The sequence below is a fragment of the Lithobates pipiens genome, unplaced genomic scaffold (genome assembly GCF_037356315.1).
Source record: "Lithobates pipiens isolate NorthernLeopardFrog02 unplaced genomic scaffold, aLitPip1_a1.2 Scaffold_27, whole genome shotgun sequence".
NCBI classification, from domain to species: domain Eukaryota; kingdom Metazoa; phylum Chordata; class Amphibia; order Anura; family Ranidae; genus Lithobates; species Lithobates pipiens.
This window is the reverse complement of record NW_027507788.1, coordinates 148,341,980-148,359,265: the sequence shown is the minus strand read 5'-3', so window position 1 is coordinate 148,359,265 and position 17,286 is coordinate 148,341,980. Positions and strand designations below refer to the sequence as shown.

Here is a 17,286-nt window from a genome sequence, read left to right as displayed (position 1 = left end):
AAAAATAACTACACTAAGCCTCAGTTTAGATGTGTGGCTAAATTTCTGTGGTCAGATCACTTTTCAGAGGTGTTTGACAGGCAGTAAGGAGGTGATTTTGACCCCATAAATGCAGCACCAACACGCTGCAACCGTGTGCATTGTGGCATGTTCCCTATCACTTGGATGGATCACATTTGGCGGCAGTGTTGCCCAATGACAAGGGCAATCATTTTTGCAACGGTCGTGAAGCAAAGCATCACAACCCCAGCATGTGAACACCCTGTCAGCTGGCTTTGCAACTAAGGGGGGGGGGGGGGGGGGGGCACATAAAAAAAAAAAAAAAAAAAAAACAGTTCAACTGTGTTTAAGGCCCCCAAAGGCCAAACGCTCCTGTTCCTTTAAGGAAGTTTGGGACTTTAAAATGAAGCACTTGGATAATGGAGGTAGGTTTTAACCATATTAAAAAAAAAAAATAATTTTTTATTTTTTATTGATTGTTCAGTAACAGATCATAAAAAATAATAAAGATCAAATTCATAAAGTATATAGGCGTATACCTACATACATTTATTCTATTCATGTTTATGTTGTACATTGACAGCATTACCGACACCGTATAAACGTCCCACCTGGATATTTAATTAATAGGGTCCAGTGCACACTCGCTGGCCGATTGCGGTTACTGTTATGTGTGGGGCGGCTGGGTATTTGGGTGTTGCTGGGGTCTTTTCTTCCTTGCGGGAACTGCAATGCGCCAGTTGGTCCTCCCCTCCTCCCCCTTCACATCTGATTGGGAGGTTCGGGTGGACTCTACTTTGCGCATCGGCGCCACACGTCCTACGTCGTGCAGGTGACGTCACCTTTGACGTCATCGCGCCGACGTTTAGTGTTTTCCGTCTCCGTGTCTCTATTGGGGGGATCTGGCGCGCCTGTCTGTTTTTTTTTATCCAGGTTAGGTGTGGCTCCTCCCCCTATGTTTAACGCATGTGGCGTTGGCGGCATATTTAAACCCCACTTGGAGATGGCTATGTGTGCGGCGGGTCTCTGCATGGAGTCTGCACACACTGGCCATCTTGCCTGCTGGTGTTGTTTTTTTAGGAGCGATGTTTAGGTGAAAAATCTCTTTTCTCCTTTTACTCACACTTCATCTCTGTTCTGATTGCACTTGACCCTGTCTATGCTCATGGTTACTACTTTTTGTCTCAAGCTACTATACTAGCTTTTATAAATATTACCATTACTATCATTAAAGTTTACCTTATATATATTTTTTTTTTTTTTCCATGCTGGTTGTGCAATCAGCATCAGCTGTTGATAGTTAAAGGGGCCTTTATTATCAGAGCCGCCCTGACTGGTGTCTGCAGACCTTATTGGCAGGACGCCGGCTGGACGGATCTCTCATCCTAATATCTTGTCTGCTGGTGTTTTAGGAGCGATGTTTAGGTGAAAAATCCTTTTTTTTCTCCTACTACTCACACCTTTTTTTGCTGACTGGTAATTCTGTCACTCTCCTTGTCTATCATGGTCTATGTACACCCCTTCATCAATTTTCTTCACTTTTTGTTAACCTGCACACTCATACTTTCTTTCACACTATTACATTACTTTTAATTTTGCACACCATTCACTGTTTACATTCATCTGCATATACTTACTACATAGTATATACTTGCCTTATGGCCAGCACTCTCTCTGTACCCTTTGAGGGTCACTATCAATTTCAAATTACTTTCGCATCACATTATTTTCATTAATTATACATACTATTAACATTTTGTTTTTAGATATGTTGTTTTCAACAATTGCCACACACTCCATATCTGATACTCTTCAACACTGCTGTATCTTTTTGGTTTTGCCTGATATCGCATCCATGTCTATGCCGCCTCAGTTCCCAGGGAGGGATCTTGCCCATGGCCCACCCTACGCCCACTGCCGCACACTGCACTTTCCATCCGGATTGGTGAGTCTGCCCTGGCCAACCATTTACACGCATTAAATCCCCATTAATTTATTTTTATTTATATGGTTAGTATATTATATTATTTTTTATTCTATTCCATAGGAATTTTTTGGTCGCATCAGCTCCTGATGAGCGGGGAGACACCCACGAAACGCGTCGAGCTTTTGAAATGATGTCCCAGCTATATTTTATATATATTAACTATATTTATTTTATTATGAACTTACTTTTTTAACTATATATTACATTTATTTTTGTTTTACATCTAGTGGATGCATATCTATTATGTGGATGTACTTGCTGATGTCGGTTTTGCTGTCATAGGCACTACCATGCCATACTACCCAATTATTTTATTTATTACTACTATGTGCTGCTATATGTGAATACTATATATCATGCTTCTACTGTACTTACGCCTATATACTTTATGAATTTGATCTTTATTTTTTTTTTATGATCTGTTACTGAACAATCAATAAAAATTTTTTTTTTTAATATGGTTAAAACCTACCTCCATTATCCAAGTGCTTCATTTTAAAGTCCCAAACTTCCTTTATTACGTACCGATTACCGGGATGGAGGCACATACTTGTGCTTCATTTAAAGTCCCAAAATTCCCCTCCTTTTTTGCTGTTCCTTTAAGGGGGCTTGGGCAGTCTCCAGGCTCACCTGTCCCACATCTATCCATTCCATGCATGTGCTTCCACTGTGGAGACACTTAAAAATTTATAGTGTTAGGACTGCAAGCAACACTGGTGCCGTAACATGGCCTTGCAGCTTTCACATGCGTTTGCAAATGTGTGCCAACTAAACCCCTGCTTTTAACAGACGGTTAGACAGGTTAATTTGGTTGGTCAGCAGACTGGTTGGTGAGTTGAGCTATGGAATTGTTTTTGCCCCAAAGTCCAAAAGCAATTCTAAGGGAGCACAAATACCTAGGTAAACAATAAAAACATCTAAAAGTGCACAATGCCTTTGTCATTGGCACATCAGCACAGTACAGAGGTCACCCTAAGAGGTAAATTTGCGATGAAGTACAAGTATATTGTGCATACTTACACATAATGACAAGTAATCCTACACCCCAAGTGTAAATGCCGATTTGGAAAGCAAACTAGCATTACAGTTATTAAATAATTAGCTCTTGCACCAGAGGGTGTGGCCACATTTTATATTTATTCTGTGTGGAAGAGCAAATCAAATTTTCACAAGAGAATCTTTTATCATTACTTGGGCATTGCACTGCAGCACACCACCTACCAAATCATCCTCCCTAACATTTAATGCAGAAAAAATATGATTTAAAGCACAAGTATGAATAATGCCAGTACATGCAATAGACCTTGGGAAGGATACGTCATACAAATTACTGATTCTACTGACTGAATCACAAAACAGTTGGGCAGCTACCACGATCAAGAATAAGAGACAGCAAGCAAAATGAAGCAACTGTCAAAGTGTTGTGTCAAGGGCACCTGCAGGAAAGATTGCTACTTAGCAGTCACAGGAGGATCCGACAACCCAGTTAGTATATAAAGATGATTATTAGAAATGTCCTCAGGTGGGCCAACACACTGACTGGACCAAAGAGCAGAGGTCACAAGTTAAAAGAAAAAAAAAAAAAAAACCCACACACAATTGCATTATTGGAAACATAGCCAGGGATGTTTAAAAGGGAGAAAAATGTAATTCAATTTTGTAACAAATCGCAGAGTTGGAAGTATTAGAGCCTGGAAATTCCAGTTAACGGCTAAAACACACATATATGAGAGATACATATATGCAAATCTTCAAATTTTGTTTACACACTTTTGGTATTGGCATACTCTGTGCTTGAAAATCAGCAAGCTTCCCATAATGAATAGGAAATCCACTGTACATGCATAGTAGGGCTGCAACTATTATTTTCATAATTGATTTCTTGCCCGATTATTGTTTTGATTAATCGATTAATAACCTTTAAAAAAAAAAAAAAAGGGGGGGGTCAAATTGACGTTCATTTTCAACCACAGTGACGGGAAAATTTGGAAATAGAAAACTTTTTAGTCAAAGGAATTTTCAGACAATGTATGTGGTTTTCTTTCAGAAATTACATTCATTTTAAAAACAGAATGTTAAAAACAAGTGAAAATTTCAAACAAAATTCTTTCATTCAGCGAATGTCCAAAGATTTTTCGTCTGAATAGTCTCATCTGAAAATTGATCTGTGTGACCAGCATAAGGCACAGTGTACACCTATGCAGTTTGCTTTTGATCGGTTTCTGTAGTGCTTTTTGCTGTACGTTTTGATTTTTGCGCACGTGATTTTACTGCAATTTGTATTTTTGCTTTTTTTTGGGCAGATTAAAAAACACAAATTGCTGCATAAAATGCATTACATGCTTTTCTGCAGTTTCTCCATTGAAGTATATTGAACCAATAAAGAACCATTTTGCGTTAAAGGTCCCTAACCCTTTCAGATGTGAATGTGTTCAATAGAAAACCATGTAAATGAACTGTAGTGCATTTCTGCAAAAAACACCAACAAACACATAGATGTGAACCAGGTCTAAGACATTTACTAACATAATGGGGTTAAAAAAAAAAAAAACTAAAATTAGCCCTTTATAGTAGGGGAAAAAAAGCAGATAATCACTACTGTAAGCGGTTAATTTTTTTTACTGTAGAACAGTGAGTAATATTTACAGTAGTGATTTTTTTGCTCTTTGTACTATAACGGGCTTTTTTTTTTTAACCCCATTAGGTTACTGGCGGATTAATCTATTATGAAAATAGTAATCGATTAATTTCATAATTGATTAGCCGTTTCAGCCCTAAAGCATAGTCCAGGCCAGGACACTTTCCAACAGGAGGTTTTGCAGCACTAAGCAGCCCCACATCAAATTGGATTGCAGAACACCAGTGGGTGACTTGTAGGCCATGCTTGGGTAAGGGGACCTTGTATTTAAAAAGTAATTGTACTAAAAATTAGTTATCCTTTTTATGAGGATCTGTATACCTCCCGAGTGGAGGTTACAGTGCAGGAGACCCGGGCATTTCTACAGGATGTACCGTTCCTGCACGTATCCGCAGCCCAGGCCACGGAGTTGGAGCTCCCTATTACTAGGGAAGAGGTAGAGGCGGCAATCTCATCCTTAGCAGCCTCTAAGGCCCGGGGCAAGAAGGGTTGACGCTAGACTTTTATGCAGCCTATTCCGAGGTGTTAGCCCCTGAGCTTCTTAATTTGTACAACTCTTTGTTTGAATCAGAGTCCCTCCCCGATACTCTCCGCCAATCGACGATCGTCATTCTTCCAAAGCCAGGAAAGGACCCCCATCTTCCTGAATCGTACCGCCCGATCTACCTGTTTCAGGCGGATGTAAAAATATTGGGCAAAATATTAGTGTCCCGGTTGAATCCATTTATTTTATCCCTGATCCACCCTGACCAAACAGGGTTTGTGCCTGGTAAGAACACGGCAATGAATATCCGTAGACTCCACATAAACCTCCAAGCTTGCCATGAGACAGTAGGTACCAGGGCAGTGATAGCGTTGGATGCGGCCAAGGCATTCGACTCTGTAGAGCGGGAATATTTGTGAGAATGCCTTAGGCGTTTCGGGTTTGGCCCCAACTTTGTAAAGTGGGTTAGAGTGCTATACTTTTCCCCGGAGGCGCGAGTGGCGGTGAACGGGCGGTTGTCTGACCCCCCTGCCCCTGAGGCGGGGGACTAGGCAGGGGTGCCCATTGTCCCCACTCCTCTATGCCTTGGCAGTGGAGCCGCTCGCTGCTTCCCTCAGAGCCAATGTAGACATTCAGGGGCCCCGGATGGGTTCCCTGGTAGAGACGGTGAGCATGTATGCGGACGACATGCTCCTGTATCTGGCAGACGAGGGGCCGTCCCTACAGGCAGCCCTCCGGACCATTGAGGACTTCGGCAAACATTCGGGCCTCCGTATAAACTGGGCTAAGTCGCAGATCTTACCCTTAGACGTGTCCTCCCCAACATGCGACGCAGCTTCCCTCCCATTGCGAAGGGTGTCCTCCATCCAGTACTTGGGGATCCAGGTCACCAGGGAACCCCTAGAATACCTTTCTAATAACAGAGCCGCTGATCTCCTACCTAAAAACCAAGACCCAATCCTGGGCCAGACTCCCCCTTGGAGTAATGGGAAGGATCAACCTAGTAAAAATGATTTTATTGCCCAAATTCCTATACAAATTTTGGCACTCACCAATTCTTATTCCCCTTAAGACTTTTAAAACACTGGACACCATCCTCAATACTTTTATCTGGGGTTCAGGGAGGCACAAACTGGCTTGGAACACCCTTAAGAATCCCACCGATCGGATGGGGGGGGGGGGGGGTCAGTGCTTCCGGACTTCCACTCATACTATATTGCAGCCCAGCTTTCCCACTTTTACCACCTACAGAAGTCAGACGGACCCAGGTACCAAGCATTGACACGTGGGAGGCCTCACAGCTATGCTCATTCCCCCCTTCAGGTTCTATTTCGGGGAAGGGAGAATAGTAGGAAAGGGAAGGGCAGTAATCTTTTACCTGACCAACACAGGCGCATATGGGACATTGCACAGAGGATGACCGGGGCAGACTGGGTGACCTCACATATCCCATTATGGCACAACCCCCAATTGGGGGAGCTTCAATCGCTACCGGGTATAGACCTATAGGCTTCCAGGGGCGTAGTATACTTGCACCAGGTTATCACCCCCTTGGGCGTACGCAGCTTTCAGATGCTACAGGGGGAATTTGGGATTCCCTCGCATATGGTCTTCTGATATATGCAGCTCTCTCATGCCCTTAAGGCTCAGTATGCGGAGGGGTTCCCAAGCCGCCGACAGTTGTCCCTTGTAGGCGTTATAGTAGGGGAGGACCCCACTAAACTGATATCCACCATATATAACCTCCTCAGGGTACGTTCAGTGTCCAGGATTGCCAATGTAGCAAAGCATAGGTGGGGAGAGGAGGTAGGCCCGCTGGAAACTGAGGATTGGGAAGAGGTCCTTACAAATGTTAAACTAGTCTCTCCTAAGTTATCAGATCGGTTAACCCAATTGTAAATTCTACACAAATCATACCTCACGCCGGCAAGAATATGTAAATATAAAGCCTCTCAGGACCCACGGTGTCCACGGTATGAGGGCCATCCATGTACATACTTAATCTGGTCCTGCCCGGATGTTGAGGCTTTTTGGTTACGTGTCATTCAGTTCCTGCATGACCACATGGGCTCCCCCATACAATCAGACCCTAAAGCGTGTCTGGTGGTTTTTTTGACAGATACACCGACCGATCAATCAATCCCATACTGTCTTTATACACGAGACTCTGTTTAGTGCTAGGAAGCTCATTGCCAAGCTGTGGTTGCGCTCTATACCTCTCATGGTCAGGGCATGGATAGCCAAGGTGAATTTACCATTACCCTTAAAGAAGGTTGTCTATGCACATAGGGGGTGCCCTAACAAGTACAACAAGATCTGGGACCAGTGGCTCAACAGTCCGGATGCCTGCATAGACTAACTCCACCAGATCACACTAAGACACTTGGCGCAGCTACAGTTACTGGACCACCTTAGGTTGTACTCTTCCAGGTGCTTGGGAGGGATGCTTGCTTGGATGGCGGGGTGGGGGGTCTGGTGGTATAGTTTGAGCGCATATAGATTTCTACCAATACGGTGCGTAACCCCTTGGTGTGGCTATATTTACCTGCCCCCCCCTGGCGGATGCACTGGATGTCCAAATGGGGGGCTGATAGGGCAGGCATGCACACTGTATGACAAACAGAAATGTAAATAAATTGGGTATACTGTATTTTAATACGTGATCTTCATCCTCTCTTTTGATGTCCTATGTATATTGTAATCGGTAATGAGAATAACAGAGCATACAAATAAACTCGTTTTAAAAAATAAAAATAAAAATTTGTTATCCTTTAATAATACGTTTTACACTATTACATCTCACCTCTGTATTGGTACATGAGGCTTACCATCATATTAGAGGACCAGTGGATATTTGATTAGTCAATACTTATAGAACCTGAGCTGCTTATATTATTATTATACAGGATTTATATAGCACCAACATATACCAGTATCTTACTGATCATTCTGACATGCAGTTTTGGTTATTTATTTTAGGCTCAGTTTGAATTGATGAGAATGGTTACAGCTTTACTGTAGGTGTTAAGTGATTTAGAAGACATTTAGAAAGAAGACTGAAGAACATTGTATGGACATACTACTCCACTTATTAGGATTATTAAACAGCATGAATACAGTCATTGTCCAGAGCAATCACGGTAACATTCATTATTCAAAGGACAGGTTAGACTATGACAGAAGGAATCTGTTCACTTTGGATAATACAGGCTGCATTTCTTTCATATCCACAAAACTATGATGTTGGTACCTGTTCTCCCTGAATCACACTGAATCACTGGCAGATATAAATTTGTTGCTAGTCTTTTTTTTTTTTAAGTATGTATTTAGAAGCAGATAGCCATGTTAGCCACAGGGAGCTGCGAGTTAAAATGAACCTGGACTGCATTATAAACATGTAATGCCAAATTATAGTGACTCTATATTGTTTTTTGGTCAATTTTATTTTGATAGTGCAACTGACAGTTTATAAACAAAATGTTATTACCTGCCTAAAATATTTTACAAATAAAGCATCAAATATGATCTCAGGGCAAAGAGCACACCTAGGTGAGGAAATCACAGCGCACACACTAAAGATAAAAGTCCAAAGAGGTGTACACCCTCTCTTTACTGAGCAACAGTATAGCTATTGCTATAGCCCCAGCATAAGAGATAAGATTGCGGTTTAACTACCTGCTCCTCCTCTTCCCTTGCCATTCACAGAAGACTTTGTTTTTAATAAATGGGTTCAATAATAAGGGATTCTTCGATAAGAGGAGAGGCAAGAGGTTGATTCTGTGGCTGCTGTATTGGACACCGAAGGGTCTAGTGTCAGAGCACAGGAAGTATAGCGATAGTAGAGACTACACTGATGTAAAAGGGATGGAGTAGAAGAACCTGCAAACAGGCCACCATGGGCAGAAGAACCAGTATCCCACCCCCAGGACATAAAACATGGCATGAGAGGGAATTTGTGTTACCGCTCTGGACATGGCAGTGCTACTTGTCCTTGACTGTTGAGTTGAGATGCATGCAAAATATAGCTCCACTAAGCCAAATCGTTCAGCTGGAAAGTCTTGCAGTGTAAATCTAGCTGGAAAGTCCTGCAGTGTAAGTGCAATCAAACCACCCTGTATACCAGTATCTTGGCAATGGCAGAAGGTGATCCAATACTTTGTCACACAGCCCATATCCGGACTGGATGAAAGAGGCCATATCCTACCCATAACAATTCACCTCTCTGAAACAGGTGTGCCATTCCCCTGGGGAACACACAGAGTCGGTTCACACAGGGGCGGCTCGTCAGGTGACTCAAGTCGCTCCGACTTAGAAAAAGGTTCCTGTATGACTTTTGGGGTGACTACAGAAGTCATTTTGCAAGCCGCTGCTAAAGTCGGATCCCGGTGGCCTGAGGCAGTCGCGCTGCAAGTCGTGCTGCCTCAGTGTGAACCGGGTCTGACAGAGCAATTAGGCCACTCTGTCACATGTGTCCCCAATGAGGAAAATTCACAGGCTGCTCTGGGATTGGAGGGCTGTCACAGCCGAACCCACACCCAACTATGGGTCTGCATATCTCACAGGCTGAGCTGGGGGACATACAAGGATCTATATTATCTTGTAGCCCAGCTCAGCTGTTGATTAAGGAACTGCTCAAAGAGAAAATAAAACCAAACATTCCCGCAGAAAGAAAGGATCCCAGCAGGAAGCTCAGGTCCTTACTCCTGGAAACTAGGCGAAGAACCGAGCTACCTCCAGTAGGTTGGGAGTTTGACCTCCCTCAGAGACTGTCCCTAGGTTGTCCTTTTGTTTTGGTGTCTAGTGTCCTACTCCTGAAGGTGACACTACAAGCCCAATTGTCAGGGATCATGATCTCTGCTGTGTGCTTCAATGAACAGAAGAGCAAAATGTATTTCTGCAACCCCATTAGTACCGTAAATATTTTTTTCCCCTCAGACTACAGTGGAGCTATAATTCTGAACTCTGTTAACAGGTTTATGAACAGATTTGGTAGGTGAGAAAGCAGCAGTGATCCAGTATTTACAGAGACGCCACTTTATTCATGCTTGTTACAAAATGACCATCCCAATACCTTCATCATCAATCCACTTCAATGTGATAGGCTGCTCCTGGCGCAGGCGGCACATCTCTCTCACTTCCTCACAAAGCTCATCATAACTCATGGATGCTCCCAGCCGGGTGATCAGAATATCGCTGTAGAAAACAAAGAGGAGACAGATGGATAAGACAAATATGTGTTAAAGAGTAGAGTCACCGCAATGACATTTACAGCTTGGGGTGTGTTAACGCCATTCTAATGATATCATAACATTCCACAGCATATTCATCCCTGCAGTAGATCATTCCTGCCATTCAAATCATGACAACACACATATCTGTCTGTATCTGCCCCCATTTATACCTTCACTGGAATAGGACTGTTGGAAACAGTAAGCTTAATGATATATTAGCAGCGGTGGGTCAACGGAAAAGTCAAGTTCAAGACAAATTATACATTCTGGTTACATTTCTTCACATGTTAAAATGTGCCAAGATCAAGGTGAAACAAAATGCTTTATCCTTGAAACAGTCATCTGGGAGACTGGATTGAACGCTGCACTTTGTATTTAGGCAGGCTGCCCAAAAAGTAAAGGTATCCTCCATTATGCGGAGCCACGTAATCCAAAAACTACCTGACTATGCACATATGAGCAGCAATCAGATCAGAGAATGACCACTAAACTATTTTTATCAACGCACTTGGACTGTAAGTGGTGTTTTAAATATCACAGGAACACAAGACGATTGTTAACATTTTGCTGCTTATTCCTAAAAAAGAAGAAAAAAAAGCCAACAATTATATGGTCTTTATCTCACACAAAAAAAGCAAAATGATTTGCTCACTTCCTCCTAAATAAACTTCCGGAGCTAAACATACATAGCTTTGGATGGAGAGAGAAGGGGTTAGAACCTCTGGCGAAAATTTTATAATAATGTGTTTTGTGGCAGATAACTTATAGCAGGTAGTATTTTTTTTAATATATATATATATATATATATATATATATATATATATATATATATATATATATATATATATATATATATATATATATATATATATACACACACACATACACATACATACACACATACATACACACATACACATATACATACTACTCATATGTTCTCAAGCCTCACCTTACTGAACATGACTCAGTTCCTAACACTGGTCACAAAGGAAATTGCATGTTGTTAAATAATGTTAATACTCAATGTACAAGGCGAATAAAATAAATAAATAAAAAAAGTGTTAAAAATCAGCTTTAGCAAACAGATCCCACTGTCATCAATTTAAACTCTACCTCCCTCTACTAAAATTAGTTTTAGGTTCCTGTTCATTTCTCTGTGGGTGAGAATTCCCTTCACTTTTTGTGTGCACAGAAATGGAGAAAGGAATCTCCCCAATAGGGACACAGATTTTTATTTTTTTTGGAGGCTCCAGACAGCAGCTACGATATTCTCCCTGAGGCTTTAGTAAGGATTGGCAACATACCACTTATGTGAAAGTGAAAAACTGAACCTAAAAATATACTTGTGATTTTTTCCCATGCAGGGCACAGCAATAGGTTCCCTTTACTACCACCCTCCGCAGCAGCATCTTCCTTATACTCCAACATGAGTCTAATCACTGACTTGGAGAAGGAAAAGCCCAGTGAAGCTTAAAAGTTGCTTAGTTGGAGCTTAAATGGTACTGAACGTGGTTTACCCTTCTCCATAGGAGAGCACTGGGCACATTCTTAGACAAGCACAGGTTTGCTTCACTGGAAGCAGTATCAGCCGGCTTTCACCAAGTCAGTCACATTTACAAACATTTTTATTATTGGAATTTTATTTGTATATTGCTGTACTACAACCCCAAATCCAAAAATGGTGGGACACTGTTGTGTAAAATCTACATAAAAACAGAATACAATGATTTGCAAATCTCATAAACCCTTATTTTAGTCACAAGAAAATAGAAAACTTATCAGATGGTTAAATTGAGAAAATGTACGACGACACATTTGCTGCCATTGTACAATGTGCTGGGTGTTCAGTTTGTTCCTGCGTCTGGGCTCCCTCCAGTCATCTGCCCTTCATCTATCCATTAGAATAGATGTGCTTCCATTGTGGAGCTAGTTAGCACAGTTAGAGCTAGGGTCTGCAGGATACAGGGCCCCTTGTCGTGCACTGCAGCTTATGTAATATTTGCAAACGTGTGCAACTAAACCCGTTTTTAACGCATACTGTTAGACAGGTTAATTTGGTTCGTCACAGGCTGGTTGGTAAGTTGAGCTTGGAAATTCTTTGTTTTTTTTACATGCGTTTTCCCTTCCAGTGCTCCTTGCTGTGAAGACCAGTTATAGGTGGGGGCAGTGACTTTTTTTGTATTTCAAAACCAAATCCATCCATTTGAATCCGAAACTCAACCTCAGGGTCTGAAGATGGGCAGGTGGAACTCCGACTCCCCGTGTGGCTTTCAATAAAGAACCTGACAGCAACAGGAGGAAGGGAGAGGAGAAGCAGCGGTCAGAAAAGCTATACAGGGAGATCGATGCTTGTAACTGCCCAACCACAGCACCGATCACCTGTGAGGCTGCTCGGACCCCCTGCTGAGCTTGAGGATGCCTGGTCCAATACAACAAGAATTGGCCCAAGCATCGGAGCATTTGCACGAGTACCGATAAATGTTTGGCATCGGTGCAACCCTAGTGCAGGGCTCAACAAAACCCGGGCGCCAGGTCACATTTGCGACTAGAATTAGCGACCTGGCGCCTGGGGCAGCACAGCTGGGGGTATCCCATCTCCGTGGACCCCCCAGGCGTGATCGCATCGGGCTGCGCAGCCGGTAATTGAGGCCGCGGCTATCTTCCCCTCACTCATCTCCATGTCAGGTCCGGATCGCTGTCACGGACCTGGCTCCTAACTTTTTTAGCTGGCTCCTAGATTCCAAGCAAATTTGTCAAGCCCTGCCCTAGTGTATATACATACTATACTAACTCCATGCAATGGATACAGATTTCTATACACGAGGGACATCAAAAATTTATCCTGCAGTGGGTGTATTTTCAAAGCAGTTCTTTTACATGTAAAACTGATAAGAAAAAGGGATTCCCAAGTGACTGGATTAGGGTAGGCTGAACACCACAGAAATAACTGAATAAATTATAGATATTAAAAAGGCATTTAAAAAAAAATAAAAAATAAGAAACATGTTATACTTGTTGCTCTACGGAATAGTTTTACACAGAGCAGACCTGATCCGCCTCTTCTCAGGTCCCCCGCAGGCACTCCTGGCCCTTCTCTAAGTACCCCCATAGCAAGCTGCTTGCTATGTGGGCACTCATGTGTACTCGCACACAAGCCCGTTGTGTGTCCATAAGACACACATAAGATAGAGTGCATGAAGGTAAAAAACTTTCAGCCTGTAAAACCACTTTATAGGCATAATTCACCTTTACCAAAAACCTTCCTATGCAGGTAAGGGGTGCCTGTAGAGAAAAAAGTTATTTAGATACATTTTTTTAAGTTTGGATAGAGCGGTGAGGGGTTAGAACCACTTCAGGTTTTTTATTGTTTTTTCTATTATGGAGATTTACTTAGTAAATCCAAAATTGTAAGCTGCCACTCCACCGAAACAGGAATAAAAGGGAAAATCTTCCCAACAGGGACACCTGGCTAGATTCAATCTAGCTATTAGGGCCAGTTCGAATAGTAGTGGCAGAAATCAGAATCCTGCTGCGGCATCCAGCAGCTAGGTGCAGCTGCTGGCCCCATTCACTACAACAGTAGTTCACCTGCAACCGAAGCTATTCAAGGTTCTCTGTATAGCCTGCGAATACCTGCAGTGATTGTTGCTGAATGCACTTTATGTGCAATTACCTGCAGTGATCACAACAATTATCTGCTGTCACCACAGGTAATCGCTGGCTGTGCAGATTCGCCAGTGTGAATGTAGCCTAAGAGGGGGTTTCCCTCACATTGGAAAGAGTGAGTGTATAGGACAGAGTGAAGGGAACTATCCCTAATGAGACACAGATGGCAAAAAAAAAACAACACCTTGATACCGGTTTAAATCTCCCCTACTATAAAAAAAAAAAAAAAAGTTAGGCTTTAGATACACTTAGATGCATGGTTCAACTCATACCTGGACCTCTTAGGGGTGAAAACATGTGATTATTACAGAATAGTGGAGCAAATCAATCCAAATTTGAAGCCAAATATGAATGTTTTTGAATTTTTTTTTGTAAGCAGCAAGGAAATGTTCAATTTTTTTTAAAAAATAGCTCAAATCAGTCAAGTACTGTAATATTTCTGGATGCTTTGGTTACCTCAGATCTGCCCTGGTTTAAAATTAAAGCTTTTATCCTACTACACAAATGGTCCCTTATCATCTACCTTATATTACTTTTTTGTTTCTTTGAGACACAAGATGTTCCAACTCTTTTACCAGCTTTACACACTACTAATAGTTACATAGTTACATAGTTAGTCAGGTTGAAAAAAGACACAAGTCCATCCAGTTCAACCTTAAAAACAAATAAAAACAAATAAATAAATACAGACTGACATGTTTATAAGTAATCATACAGAAATGTGCACACTGAATATGAGTCAGAGTGGAAGCAGCAGAGAGCATAACCTCACTCACTTGCCTGATAAATGTTGTAAATCAACTGTGTGTAAATTTAAAAGAGCAAAACAAAGGATCTGACCTCACTACTTATACTGTCACAAAGTGGGACAGCAATTGATTACTGTTTAATGGTCAAACATTGTAAACTGAACTACAGGACCCTATACAATCTGTTGTTGGGTTATTCTGAAAACAGTTCAGGTTTAAGAGACTCAATTAGGGTCAATTACCAGACTGAAATACCATCTAGAAGTAGTCTATGAAACACTGATGCAACTGTTATTGGAAGATGAAGGGTTAAATTGCTTGGCAGTTACAACTTGATAATGAGTACTTTAGTCCTCAGATCTTTGCACCATAGGGCACTTACATTTGCAAGAAAATAAGATTCCAATGTGGGGAAGAACAGAAAGGAGAACTGTGACAGAGACATCATGAACCCGGAGCCCAGAAATGTATTAAAAGTGCAAGTAATGTTTATTCTTTTGTTTTAGCTTTCCATACAGTAGACATAGTAAAACCTCTGCCAGAGGAGATGCCCTTCTTTTTCGGTCTCAAGATACAAAACATGAGCAGAGACTACTCAAAAGGGAAATGATCTGCCTCTCTCAAAATTTTTACCCCAGTTAAAAAAAAACTCTTAAAATAAATGTACAGCTTCAGGGAACCCCCTAAAAAGGTTTATATCTACAGTTCATGGTACATACCATACTTATCAGCAAGTTGTTGATACAGGAACAAATAAAATAGAATATGCTATACCTAAACCCAATACTTTACAATATCTCCTTAATCAAGACAACAAAATTGCTTCCAACATTATATCCATAAAAATAAAATAAACATTACTACTACTGATAATAGCTAGAAATAAAGAATAAACTATGTAAAGCGACAGGGGCGTAACTAGAAATCACAGGGCCCCATAGCAAAATGTTGTATGGGCCCCCCCCCCCCTCACCCAGGGGCGGATCCAGAGTCTAGTCTCGGGAGGGGCACTGATAAAAAATACTTTTTTGGGGGGGCAATTTATTGGGGCAATGGCTGATGTTGGCGCTTCAATTGTCACGGCACCATTTGTGTTATGGTGTAAGGATGATTGAAACACATTATTTCTATTATTACATTGTTATAGTTCAACTCACCATAATGCAGAATCAGTGGAAGCCCCGAGTGTGTCACCTGCCACCAGGTGCAGATTGTCCACTTGCCACGTCACCTGCCACACATTGCAAATTGTCCACTTGCCACGTCACCTGCCACCCGTTGCGGATTGTCTGTTTGCCACGTCACCTGCCACACGTTGTGGATTGTCCACTTGCCACGTCACCTGCCACCCATTGTGGATTGTCCATTTGCCACGTCACCTGCCACACATTGCGGATTGTCCACTTGCCACGTCACCTGCCACAAGTTGCGGATTGTCTACTTGCCACATCACCTGCCACCCATTGTGGATTGTCCACTTGCCACGTCACCTGCCACCCATTGCGTATTGTCCACTTGCCACGTCACCTGCCACAAGTTGCGGATTGTCCACTTGCCACGTCACCTGCCACCCATTGCGTATTGTTCACTTGCCACGTCACCTGCCACCCATTGCGTATTGTTCACTTGCCACGTCACCTGCCACCTGTTGCGGATTGTCCATTTGCCACGTCACCTGCCACAAGTTGCAGATTGTCCACTTGCCACGTCACCTGCCACCCATTGCAGATTGTCCACTTGCCACATCACCTACCACAAGTTGTGGATTGTCACTTTCCTTTTAAGGTGGGGAATGGGATTGTCACGTCTGAGTCAGGCAGCAGAGAGATTCAGGCAGCAGAGAGATGATGTAATCTCTCTGCTGCCAGCACAGTGAGTGAGGGTGGAGCTGGCAGAGAGATTCAGGCAGCAGAGAGATGATGTAATCTCTCTGCTGCCAGCACAGTGAGTGAGGGTGGAGCTGGCAGAGAGATTCAGGCAGCAGAGAGATGATGTAATCTCTCTGCTGCCAGCACAGTGAGTGAGGGTGGAGCTGGCAGAGAGATTCAGGCAGCAGAGAGATGATGTAATCTCTCTGCTGCCAGCACAGTGAGTGAGGGTGGAGCTGGCAGTTCGCAGGGCGGGCGCTGGGCGGTGAGAGAAGATGTCATCTCTCTGCCCCGCCACTCGCTGATTGGCCACCCACCAAGCCTCCCCGCTGGCAGCTTCCCCGCCACGCCCCCCCGCCGCCGCCGCCTCCGCCCGCTCGTACAGTCAGTGTGACTGTACGAGAGCTGAGCGGATAGGCAGCTCGGCGGCTCACCCGCCGCCCGCTCACCGGGCCCTTCTCAGCTGCGGGCCCCATAGCGACCGCACGGGTCGCTATGGTGGTAGTTCCGCCACTGTAAAGCGAAGTGTTGGACGGTGTAGTGCCCCCTCACATTAGTGGTCAGCGTAGTGCACCCTTGTATTGTTGGACAGTGTAGTGAGTTGAGAGGGGCAGTCTGACATTTGTCATGGGACATATTATATATATATATATATATATA

The 17,286-nt window shown here is 42.8% G+C and overlaps 1 protein-coding gene across 2 annotated transcripts in view; it reads right to left on the bottom strand.

The window, feature by feature from the left end:
• Positions 1–17,286, bottom strand: part of PRKCZ (protein kinase C zeta) — a 614,201-nt gene that overhangs the window by 508,066 nt on the left and 88,849 nt on the right. For both annotated transcript variants that reach the window (XM_077457658.1, XM_077457659.1), the window contains exon 3: positions 10,181–10,302. In XM_077457658.1, the coding sequence (XP_077313784.1) occupies positions 10,181–10,302 (122 nt within the window). The remainder of the gene's footprint in view (positions 1–10,180; positions 10,303–17,286) is intronic.